This window comes from Lepus europaeus, chromosome 2 (genome assembly GCF_033115175.1).
Source record: "Lepus europaeus isolate LE1 chromosome 2, mLepTim1.pri, whole genome shotgun sequence".
In the NCBI taxonomy this organism is placed as follows: Eukaryota; Metazoa; Chordata; class Mammalia; order Lagomorpha; family Leporidae; genus Lepus; species Lepus europaeus.
Window position 1 is genome coordinate 39,039,032 of NC_084828.1, and position 13,391 is coordinate 39,052,422.

At 37.5% G+C, this 13,391-nt stretch overlaps 1 protein-coding gene across 1 annotated transcript in view; it reads right to left on the reverse strand.

Annotated features, from left to right (window-relative positions):
• Positions 1-1,726: 1,726 nt before the first annotated feature.
• Positions 1,727-13,391, reverse strand: part of GBE1 (1,4-alpha-glucan branching enzyme 1) — a 308,114-nt gene continuing 296,449 nt past the window's right edge. Inside the window, exon 16 of the mRNA XM_062206685.1 lies at positions 1,727-3,634. Within this exon, the coding sequence (XP_062062669.1) occupies positions 3,578-3,634 (57 nt within the window). The 3' untranslated portion in view covers positions 1,727-3,577. The remainder of the gene's footprint in view (positions 3,635-13,391) is intronic.

A 13,391-nucleotide genomic window follows, 5' to 3' on the forward strand; every position in this document is an offset into this window, starting at 1 on the left:
ACAGTCAGGGCTGTAACCCTGATGGGTGATAAATGCTGAATGGATATGGCTAAGGGGAGTGCTTGAGTCAGAGGGGAAAAAAAATGCTTGCATTCTTTTACAGTTGCCACAGGAAAAGTCAATTTATTGTCACTGGTTACTTTTTGAACTCGAGGAACATAGTGACTAAATCCTTCATTTTATGTGAGACGAATACATCTGCTAGGAACAAGACAAAGTGAAAACATCAAATTTATAGAAAAGAAAATAAGAGAGGGAGTGACCCTCAGAGTGCAAGTGGTATAAAGTGGGGGATGCTCTAGGAAAAATGTCTAGAATTTGATTTTGGTTATAACAAACAACAATATTTTCTGAATAAGGTAATACTACACTTAAACATTATGCATCACAGGCAGTAGGACTGATTTAGGAGTCAGCTTTTTATCATTATAAGTAAATATCTGAGGCTATGTAAGTTCATAAACAAAAGAGGTTTATTTAAGTACAACTTGAAGTGTAGAATGCTAACATTAGTTTGACTCTGGTGAGGACCTTGTGATGGATGCTATCACCAGAGGGAGCTTGGGGGGAGAAGGGAAGGGGAAGAGAGGGAGAGGGGGGAGAGAGAGAGAGAGAGAGAGAGAGAGAGATCACATGGCAAGATAAGAGGTCAAAGAGGGTAGGGGGTGGCTTGGCTTGTTCTTTCCTAACCATAATGCTCCAAGAACTAACTCAGGGTTCCTTCGAGAACTACTTTAATTCCTTTCAAAGTCGTGCTCCCAATGACCCCAGGATCTGCTACTAGGCCCCATCTCTCAAAGGGCCCACTCCTTCAACAGCAGCAAACCCAGGGACCAAGCCTCCACCATGAAGATGCCTGGGTGAGAAACTACATCCAAACCACAGCAGGGAGCAAAGCCTTTGCATAGGAGAGCAGTCACTATTACAAACTTGCTCGTATTAGAAAAGGATGCAGAGAAGTCTGTAGTCATTGATATCTTCTAGAATGTGAAACATCAAAGCAGCAAAAAGATGCACTCTAAAAATCAGCAAAATGCGTCACTCTCATTTCTGATGCTCGTAATGAACATATCAGAAAAAAACGTATTACAAGGCACAGAGAGTAAAATTTTTCACTTCTGTGGTGATTATTTAGCCAATAAGAAGAAAGAACCTTCTACAAACTTGGCTAATGATAAGAAAACATCTTCTGTATATAAAGATAATTGGAAATGAAAAAAAAAAAACCTGGTGTTAAATTGGAAATGGCATAGAAAATTAATTTTTAAAAAAATATTATGTAGGATCTCTGTCTTTAATGTGCTGTACACTCTTATTTAATGCTATAACTAGTACTCCAACAGTATTTTTTTTTTCACTTTGTGTTGCTATATGGGGGCAAACTGTTGAAATCGTTACCTAATATATACTAAACTGATCTTTTGTATATAAAGAGAATTGAAAATGAATCATGATGTGATTGGAAGGGGAGAGGGAGCGGGAAAGGGGAGGGTTGTGGGTGGGAGGGAAGTTTTGGGAGGGGGAAGCCATTGTAAACCATAAGCTGTACTTTGGAAATTTATACTCATTAAATAAAAGTTTAATTAAAAAAAAAAAAGAACACTGCTGAAAGAAAATCATGGCGGTCCAGAGTAATATATGCTAATATACTAGAATGTTCCATTAAGGTTGGACTGTTCCATTAGAATGTTCCATTATGCTGTGAAAGAAAGAAAACAACACTTGATTTCTATTTTTAACTCAATCTTTTATTTGTTTGTGTGTCCTTGTATGATTCCTACCTAGCAACAAACACGTATTGTTTCTTGGTTTGTCGAGGGTAGGCACATGACAAAAGAAATTAACTGATCTTAACATTGTAAAATTCTAACTTTAGACAGTGAACTCCAAACAATGTACCAGCAAAATCAGTCAATACAATGAAAATATAGCACATAGTTATTCTGTCTGGTCTTTTAAACCTTCCAAGAGAGAATATAATGAAAAGAAAATAGGTTCTAGGTAGTAATCAATTTCATATCATTAAATATAAAGTACCTGACAGAGAAAGGTACCAACAGAAAGGTAAGGGACTATAAACTAGAACATAAAAACATCATGATTACACATTGTGTGTTATTAAGAGGTACAGCACATAGATCATGACAGTTCTAAGATTCATCCTGCAATGGTTAAGCCACACAGATGGATTTCAGTAACATTTCCTAGAATGCAGAGACGTCAGCTGGTTTTACTGATTCTTTCAGGAAATTAAACTACTATACTATTTGGAAGTTAAATAACAGTTTCCATACCTAAATATTCAAGGCTTTACCCAAAAAACTTTAAGGACGATGGTTAATACATAGGCTTAGCAATAAAAATAAGTCTCTGTTCTTATCTCTTCCATTACTGAGTGAATTTTTAGTGAAAGACTTCCAAGTACTTCTGGTTAATCATGGATAATCAGTGTGAAAACAAAACATAAACAGTCAGCATTAATGTAGGTCTTTAACAAAAGTGACAAACACTAAGTTCTGTAAGTGCATCATAATTTCTAAGAATGAATTGCGTATCAGTGATTTAGACCCATGGCCTACTACTTAAAGAAAGGAGGGGCGATTTTGTGAAGAAGCATCCCACTGAGTTGAGACAGTTAACACAGGTTTGAAAAGTGCCCAGGTTTATAGCTGGAGAGATGCTTAGATATCTGAATCGGTTTGCATAATTTAAAATTAAAAATGGCACAAAAAGACAGAAAAACTAGTAATCTCCATCATCTTAGTTCATCATGCAATATGTGAATATTTGTAGGGAATATAATCAGACAGAAATCAATGATAATATTCATTCTAAATCAATTCTATAATAATATAGCAAAGTAAACACTAGAAAATTCTGCAAATTTATTTTTTATAGATTGAAAATAAAAGTCCTTTTTAAAACTGTTACAATGACCATTTCAGGCCTCCAGAAAGTCTGAAATATCAGCATCTACCAATGTACTCAGTGAACAAGAGATAAAAAAGTAAAATTTAAGCAAAATGAGGCACAGGTAAGTTCTTTTTATACTGTCTTTGATGAAATTCTTAATTTATAGTTTCGCTACATATTTATCACAGTATTTCTAAACATGATAAACATAATCTCAAAAAACAAAAACAATCTTAGTACTTCATAATTCAGAATCTGAGATATTAAACAAATAAGGTCATAAAAATATCCTTCCTAAAAATATACTGTATACATCAACACAAATGATCATCTATGACAAAGAGTCATCTAGAACTTAAAGGAATCAATAATTAGCCAGGAAAGTAAAATATTTTAAGACACTTTACATTACACTTCATTCGAAAAGCCTTCCTATTGGGACAACTTGAAATGTGATATAGGATTCCTACTATTTTACACACACACACTCTCCCTACACTTAAAGAAAAGTTTGATACATTTGTATAAACTAATCTCAATTTCTGACTATAACACTGTAGCTAGACAACTGTATTTTGAAAATCATACACATTATAACCTCTGTTACCACAAAGAGCAGCAAATCAAACACATCTGCAACCGCTGGAGCTGAAATCAGGTCTCTTCAGTTTGGCAGATCCACATTCTGAAGAACGAGGGCCACTCGGTTTGGAATGTACACCTAAGTCAATACAATAATGTCAGTGCAGCTGAAAGAAATACGAATGTTCTGTCATTACGTCAAAGGACACAGGCATGCTGCAGATTCACAGTTGCCTAAAATGACAGTGATCTTTATAATCCTCTCTGCTCTGAGAAGCTCAGTTCCCTTGGTTCTAAGAGTTTTGGCAGCAATGTTAAGATAATTTTAAATCTAGAACCACTAGAGGGCTCCATATGATTTACAAAAATCAGTGTTTGTCAGACATTGGTGACATAAATGGCACTCTTACTACATGCTTAGGCACTCCAGGGAGGTGAGGGGAGGCCATCTTGTTGTTCACAATGTTACACTCTACTTAGATAAATAAAACCAGTATACAAAGCAATGCCTTGCTTTGAGATACTTTTAGTTTATAACCCTGTATATTCTCTCTTCCTGTCATTTTAAATGGAAAACAAAACAAAACAAAACAAAAAACCTGGGCTGGCGCTGTGATTCACTAGGCTAATCCTCCACCTGTGGCGCCAGCACCCCGGGTTCTAGTCCCGGTTGGGGTGCCGGGTACCAGTCCTGGCTGCTCCTCTTCCTGAAATGTAATATAAAGGATCCTAAGTGTATTTCAGGCTCTGCTCCAATTTAAACCAATCAAAAGGTTTGCCATGCATCAGAATAAATACATTCAAATACATTCTTCTTATGCCCTTCCTAGAGCTGACTCAGTTCCTCTGTGGCTCCTCGGCTACCTCGGCTCTCCATCCACAAGGCTCCGGCCAGAAGAGCCTGTCAATTCCTTCTTACGGGTCTTTGCCCATGATGGGCCTTGCTGGTTCCTTAATCTCCTTGGTGCAGAAAAGTCCCAGCTGCATGGAGAAACTTTCTCAATGACTCCCAAAATAACAGGTTCTCTACTCCCTTTTTACTCTTAGCACCCCTTTTGTTTATTTCTAAACACACGAAAATTTGTCATTTTTTTAAGTTTATCATGTATCCATCTCACTATACTATGAGCTTTACAAGCTCATACAAATGTACACATTTTACATATGTCGTTTTGCTTCTAACTCTGTGTAGGTGCCATTAGACAAGGCAGGGGCCAATGGAGATTAAATAAACAACAAAAATTGAACAAAAGAACACTACTGAATCTATATGTGTGTATTTCAAATGATATTCTCTATTGTACTGTTTTATGCTTTTTTCTTTGCTATTTTATATACAACATATTTAACTATTAATAAACCAAACTCTAAATATAATGTTATAGATTATTGTCAACATTATAAAACTCACTGCACTTATGACTCTGTTAATATTTAACTATTTTCAGTTACTTTATCTCTTAGTGAAAGCTTGGATTATGGATAAAAATGAAAAAAAAAAGCTTTCATGGTTTAGAACAAGAATGAAAAGTGCAAAGCAAACATGGCTTTAAGGAAAGGGAAAAAAACAGGAATACAACAGTTTATATTCATTAAATGAGACTCTGAATGTCTAATGCATCTCAACTCTGCAAATGAACTCAGTGTTTTTCCTTAAGATCTCTAATAAACTTACAAAAATGAAAAGAAACCAACAGACCAACATAATTGGTTTTGAACATCAAATATTAAAGCAGTTTTAAAATGGCAGCATTTTGAGAAAATTACATTATGAATGTTATGGCTAGAGAACAGTTCTTCTGATCTTCAATTAAAAGTATTAGTGATTTAGAAAATATATTTATTTGAGAAAAATTTCACAAATGCTAATAGTTTCTATGCAGCTCCATGTCTAGAATCTGATTTGCAATCTGGTATTTCCAAAAAGGACATCACATTTCTGTAGTCGTTGAGTATGGAGAAACTACATATTCCAATGCTAAAACATGTGTCCTTATAATTTTTAGGTTGTATTTAATGGCTTACAACTTTTCAACCATGTAAGAATTTAGTTGTGAATTAAATCCCTTTTATTTGAAGGTTTTGACTTTGACTGTTAGGTGAGATATTATGAGATTGGTATACAGAAGGAAGGTAGAGGAGGGATCCATGAAAGCAAAACTAATACCAAGGATCCAGACAGTCCAGTCCAAAAGATGACATATTTCCCTAATAAAACCATACAGAAAATCAAGATCAACAAAGATAAAGGAGGAGAAATAAAACAAACCAACAATCTGACTTAAGGCATGAATCAAGATAGTGACTGGCCCCTTGAAAGGTTTCCAATGAGTGTATATGTAATTTAGGTTTGAAGATCACAGCTACTGAATTTATTTTTTATTAATTAATTAATTAATTTTATTTATTTTTTTGACAGGCAGAGTGGACAGTGAGAGAGAGAGAGAGACAGAGAGAAAGGTCTTCCTTTTACCATTGGTTCACCCTCCAATGGCCGCTGCTGCCGGCGTGCTGTGGCCGGCGCACCGCGCTGATCCGAAGCCAAGAGCCAGGTGCTTCTCCTGGTTTCCCATGCGGGTGCAGGGCCCAAGGACTTGGGCCATCCTCCACTGTACTCCCAGGCCATAGCAGAGAGCTGGCCTGGAAGAGGGGCAACCGGGACAGAATCCGGCACCCTGACCGGGACTAGAACCTGGTGTGCCGGTGCCGCAGGTGGAGGATTAGCCTAGTGAGCTGCGGCACCGGCCAGCTACTGAATTTAAATAATCAGTGGGACAGTGGGTTACAATCAGAGTAATGCTGAGTGGTTCTGCCATGAGCAAGCTAAAAGTGAAGACCAGTATGAATTCCTCCCAGCACCAAAAACTAAACAAAAGGATTTCGGTTCCCTCTGCATTCAAATCATTTCTCTGATATGATACCATCTTATCATGCAGGTCAGAGGACTCAGATTAAGTCTGAAACTCCCAAGGAAGTGGCAATGAAATACATTAGTCAGGCCTAGGGCAAATAACAATAGCTTGCTCTGAGAGTGTGATAGAGTGAGATACCAGGACAAGTCAAGTTAGTCTTCTGTTTATTTCTACTCAATTGTGCTATCTACTCTGTTTGATTTACAACCTCAAAATGACTTAGTAATTAAACATAAATAATAACTATAATAAATATACAGTGATCATTTAGAAAGTCTTATTCTTTTTGATCTTTTAACATTTTAGCTATTCCAGATTTAAAGGTTACAATAAGGATGTTATAAGAAATTAATGATTTTTGCACATTAGCATGAAATTACCTATTCTGGCACTTTATGGTTAAAGTAAAAAGCTCCAATGATATTGATCATTTTATGGAAAGAGCTTGATAATTCCAATTCCAGTCACACTATACACACAATATTATCTGCTAAAAAGTCTTCAGTTGATAATTGTATAATACCATTGACAGGAATACTATGGAATTATATATATATATATATATTTATTTATTTAAATATTTTATTTATTTATTTGAGAGGTAGAATTACAGACAGTGAGAGAGAGAGAGAGAAAGAGAGAGAAAGGTCTTCTATCCACTGGTTCACTCCCCAAATGGCCACAATGGCCAGAACTGGTCCTATCCAAAGCCAGGAGCCAGGAGCTTCTTCTGGGCCTCCCATGTGTGTGCAGGGGCCCAAGTGCCTGGGCCGTCTTCTATTGCTTTCCCAGGCCATAGCAGAGAGCTGGATCAGACGAGGAGCCACTGGGACTCAAACCAGTGCCCATATGGGATGCCGGCACTGCAGGCAGAGGCTTAACTTACTGTGCCACAGCACTGGTCCTGGAATTATATTTTTAAGATTTGTTTATTTGTAAGGCAGGGGTATGGAGAAAGAGAGGAGAGAAGAGAGGAGAGAGAGAGAGAGCGAAGACAGGGCTGGACCAGGAGCCAGGAACTCCATCTGTCAGACCTTAGAATTACATTTTTTAAACACAGTGTTGTTAATTAGCATAGTGTGTAGCACGAGCATTGTGGCACAGCAGGTTTAGTCCCCACTTGGTAAGTCTGCAATCAATATCAGAAGGCTGGTTCAAGTCTGGGCTGCTTGTTTCCAATCCACCTCCCTACTAATGCACCTGAGAAGGTAGAAGATGATGGCCTAAGAACTTAAGTCCTTGCCACCCACTTGGGGGATACAGATGGAATTGTGGCCTGCTAGCTTTGGCCTGGCCCACACCTGGCTGTTTCAGGCACATGGGAAATGAGCCAATGGATGAAAGATCTCTTTCTCTCTAACTTCCTTTGTCATTCTGCCTTGTCAACAAAATAAATAAATGAACATTTTTTTGGAAAATTACCACGACGTGTTTATATTGATTTATGTCCATTGCGGTATAAGCAATATGAAATAATTTCCACAAGCAAGTTATTTTTCTCAACTATGAGCAGTTACTTAGTTGTGAGTTTTCTTCTGTATTAGGATTCTGAATATCTAAGTTAATTTCCTAATGGTTAGCAAATGACTACCAATTATACTAAAGGATAAGATAATCAGAGCTAATTCTTATGAGGAGATAACTATAGACACAAACAAATCAGGACCTCTAAAATTTAGTGCTAAGTATTGGGCAAATAATTCTCATTTTATAATTTTAATTTTTGGGATGGGCTTTTAGTAAAGCAGTTAAGACATAATTTGGATGCTGACATCACATATCACATATCACAGTGCCTAGATTGAAGTCCTGACACTGCTTCCGATTCAAGTTTCCTGATTATGTGCACCTCGGGAGGTAGCAGGTGATGGCTCAAGTCCCTGCAACCCATGTAGGAGATTGGCTTTGGCCTGGCCTAGCCCTGGTTATCATTGGCATTTGGGAAATGAACCAACAGAGAGGAAATTATTAGGGGCTGAGTGGGACTTGTCTCCCCAATACTTATGCAGCTCTTTAAACTCTGATGCCTTAATGTTAATGGTTGATGGGTTAAGAGTAGAGACATGATCTAATTATAGAGTCTGACATATAGGTCTGTTGGGAGGTCTTTTGATACCTGGGGTGTTCCTTTAGAGGGTGGTTCTCCCCAGGGGTTGATTATTTTAGTTTATGTTCCATCTGGTTCTTCTCTTTATGTTTTGTAGCTTATCATGTGATCATCCCTGTGCATCTGCCATGAACTGCATCTATCAAATGCTAAGGCAAAGGACCATCCAGTCTTAATTGTAACTTTCAAACTGTAAGCCGAAATAAACGTTATCCTTCTCAAGAAGCTCCTCTTTGGTATCTTAGTTAAATAACAAAAAGCTCACTAATACAGGAGATGTCCTGCCTTTCTAGTAAATACATAAATAATTAAAAAAGAACAATTTTGACTCACACAAGAGAAAGGAAACATGAACATAACATAATGTATTTAAGTAGTTTATATGCAAATGCTTAAATACATTTAAGTATAAATAATTTATTATTTTAGTACACATAAACTCTTGTAGAAGCCATTTAGTATGCATTTCGCAGATACTACATGCTGGTAAACATATGTATTACATCCATTTATTAGCTTTTAAGTCCTAGACATTTTGTAGCTAGGATCACATTAAGATCATATAAAATCAGATGATGATGGCCATGAGTTTTATGGCCATGAGTTTAGTCTCTAGCTATATGCACAGTCAATTCTTCACAAGGAATGAGAATATCAAAGTACAATGCAATTCATTTACTAAGAGAGGCAGTAGCATGCTAATCTACGCAGTGATTCTGACTACTTTAATGACAAATACCACATTAATCATTAGTTTGTCTTAAAAAAATAACTGGGGACTGTTATTTTTAGTGGGCTAAGCTGTGACTGATGCTGGCATCCCATATGAGCACCATTTCATGTCTTGGCTGCTCTACTTCCAAACCGGCTCCCTGGGAATGCTCCTGGGAAGGCAGCCAAAGATGGCCCAAGTGCTTAGGCCCCTGCCACCCATGCAGGAGACCTGGATGGCATTCAAGGCCTGTCTCAGCATTGCTGTTGCAGCCATTAGGGGAGTGGACAGGGGATGGAAGATCTCTCTCTCTCCTTTTCCCTCCCTCTCTACCTCTCTCTAATGCTGCCTTTCAAATAAATTCACAAATCTTGAGTAAAATAATAACTGACCACACAATGATATTATGTCATTCAGGTAAAGTATTATTTTCCTGTAGAATCATTAGTCAAAAAATTAATAACAAAATTTTTGAAAGCTAGGTGTCAGATATTTGAGGTCAAATTTTAAAATTAAAAAAATGTTTAATAATTTGAAAGCTATTACTAAAATTTCCTCATAAATTGTTAAGCTTAACAATAGCACATTTGGATATAACCTTAGTAGGATGAAAGTATCATTCAATAAAAAACATCAAACCCTGTAACATCCTATAACCCCTTCCTCATAAAAAAGTTATAAATTATTTTGAAAAATAAAATGACATTAAAATAACATTAATCTTCATATATATGCTTTTTCTTTTAGAATATTTCTTAACAACGAAGAGATTTTACTCTAACTCCCATTATTATGTGTTAGCGTTAGGAGAAAAGTGATGTTAATATGCATTTTTATACAGAAATATATATTACCTCATCTAATTTAGAAACATTAAAAAATAAACTTTAAGAACCAAAAGTCTACTTATGGACTTCCAAATTCAGAATAGGGATAAATACATTTACTTCTTATTGGTAAGGAGACTAACTGGCAGAGTAATTAATGCTAAAAATATTGCTTTATTTACATATTTATCATTGAGACTGCTTTAGTTACTACAAATAAATCAAATTCATTCCAGTCTCAATAATCTTGGCTGTCGCTTTTGTGCCATGGGCTTTAAATTTATGAATTAGAGAAGAAAAAGGAAGCCTGCTTTCCACCTCACAATTTCCAGTGCACTAATTAACACACAAGTTAACATAACAGTTCTTACACCAGGAACCCAAATGTAGAGAAATGATTATGTGAAAATGGGTGTTCTAATAACTGCGAGTAAAGCAGAAAGGAAAAGTTCTGTGCCATCACTTTCCAGCATTTGTGGGATATTCTGATCTTAGCAAATATGTTGCAATGGTGGTACACATGTAGTTATCCCCTGGCTTCCCAGTTTCAACTCACAGAGCACAAAGACAACACTAGGGCGGTACCTGCTGATACTGCAGCATGTATGGCTATTTAAAGATTCCTTCCAGTTCTGTTTGCTGCTATCTTTGAAAACAGATTTGACACTTATTCAGCAGATCCTCTGGATTATTGAGCTTGCAAATGAGGCTTTAGCAAATGCTATGTTCTAGTTATGACGGGCAGAAATTTCAAGGAAGACAGAAAAGTTCTATTTTGCCCTCTCTTTCTCCTTTATTCCAGGAATGTTGGAGGCAGAGGTGATCTTACTGGCAATGGCAGGAGTCCTACAGCACTATAGTCATGTTCTAGCAGCTTGACTGGATTCCAGTGCATACAATTCAGCTTAATAAGGAGTTCCATTAAAATGAGACATTTTTATAATAGGTACCTTTATTAATGTGATTTTCTTTTTCTCTGACTCTTTACAGAAATAACTCTGGCAAAGAGGAAACCTGTTTTCTTGGATATTCTATATCATACTGATCTGTTTGGGCTCCCATTTTCCGACTTTAAGATTAGTGGTCATTTCATCTGGAGATGGAAAATTTATTTAAATGAGCAATTCCTGAAGCACCTGTAGTCATCCAAAACAAGATGTTGCTGCTGGGAAGACAGGGCTAACCCTTATCTAACTGATGGAGTTGGATCAGAATTCTATTACAGGCAGTAGTTGAACTATTTTCTATTTCTCATGTGCTTGTGGTGCCATATTCCTCTACCTATTACTGGGACTTATGAGATTTTCTCCATTCTACCATCTAATTTAGAGCTGCACATGCCATATTTGGGAGATCAATTCAATTAGTGCTTGAAAAGTAATCTGACTGATGCTGCCACTTGTTTTAATTATGACAGACTATCTCTGCTCCAACAAAATCAAAAGGGTGCCAGGGACATCAGCATAGTTTTTAGCCATCCTCAAATATTCTGAGTCCTCAACCTAAGACTATAATTTCCCCCAAGTTGTGAGAAGATATTCGTAATCATGTGTCCTCAAAGCACGCCGTGTCTTGACATGTTTAAAATACCTAAGTAATTACTGAATAGCCGTGACAACACAGGTGCAATAGCATTTTGCAATTTCCAAGAGGCTGGCCACGTCAATAATTTATGCTTCCTTAGAATTTATTGCTGTAGGGAGGATACTACCATTAATCCTCATTTTATAGATGAGAAAAACTGAGGTACAAATATGTTAAAATTACTCAGATTCCCTTGAGTAGTAATTTACAGACTGGGTGCCTCCTTCCAGATCTTCTGCCATGACATTTTGTGATTTTTTTTTCATTATTCACCAGCCCTCTGTCCATACAGAACCCTGTTGGAATCTACGGACATTTAGGAGTGTTGTCTATATAAGAATTTTGCTGTCTAAATCTTTCAAACTCCTTTCAGGCTAGTTCAATTGCCTAAAATTCAGTTTTATTGCAATCAGTTGCTACTTTTCCATGACTTGTTCTGTGAGCTGAATCATCTTTCTTAACCCCTCAAAGATCTCTAAATCTTTTGGTTATTTCTGGGCTTTAAGGTAATTTTCTTATTCACTGCTGAAACTATTTTTATCCATCTTATTTAAATGTCAAAATTGAATGTTCTGACAAACTATAGCAATAATTCTTCGGAGAAAGAATCTGATAACACCTTTGAGCCCTTTCTCTTAAAATCACATACATCTCTCTACATTTCTGTCGAAAGCTGTAACAATATCATCAACACACCAATAAGCACACACACACCCTTAGGGCACACCTAAGTCTTTCATGGCCATTGTGTTTTCCTCACAGCCTATAATACAATAATTCAATCTTTGTAATCTCTGTGATATTTTTGTTATTTTACAGCACATCAGTTCTGTATATAAGACAGTAGCTGAAAAAATGAAGTTCTGGCATCATTTTAACAGGTGGAAAATAGAAGAAAACCAGGTGATTCAGAGGGGATGGAGTTTTCATACAGATTCTCATGCTTGATTTATACCAAAATTTTTGAAATATGAGAGAATTTGTAAAGCCCAAAGCTTTATGAACTATAATATATCCATACATGGGGCTGGCACTGTGATTTAGTGGCTAAAGCTGCTGCCTGTAGTGCTAGCATCCCATATGGGCGCCGGTTCAAGTCCCGGCTGCTCCACTTCCGATCCAGCTCTCTGCTATGGCCTGGGAAAGCAGTAGAAGATGGCCCAAGTCCTTGGGACCCTGCACCGGTGTGGGAGACCTGGAAGAAGCTCCTGGCTTCTGGCTTCGGATTAGTGCAGCTCCAGCTGTTGAGGCTATCTGGTGAGTGAACCAGCAGATGGAAGACCTCTCTCTCTCTCTCTCTCTCTCTCTCTCTCTCTGCCTCTCTTTCTCTCTCTGTGTAACTCTTTCAAGTAAATAAATAAATCTTTAAAATATATATATCCGTACATTTGTTAGATGCCTTTTGGAACCATGAATGTGAAATATTTATTAATCCAATAACTTCCACAGTGGAAAAAAAGTAGAAATGCAGGTACAGGACAGAGAGGGAGGCCGGCACCATGGCTCAATAGGCTAATCCTCCGCCTGCGGCACTGGCACACCAGGTTCTAGTCCCGGTCGGGGCGCTAGATTCTGTCCTGGTCGCTCCTCTTCCTGTCCAGCTCTCTGCTGTGGCCTGGGAGTGCAGTGGAGGATGGCCCAGGTCCTTGGGCCCTGCACCCGCATGGGAGACCAGGAGAAGCATCTGGCTCCTGCCTTCGGATCAGCATGGTGCACCGGCTGCAGCGCGCTGGCCACAGTGGCCATTGTGGGGT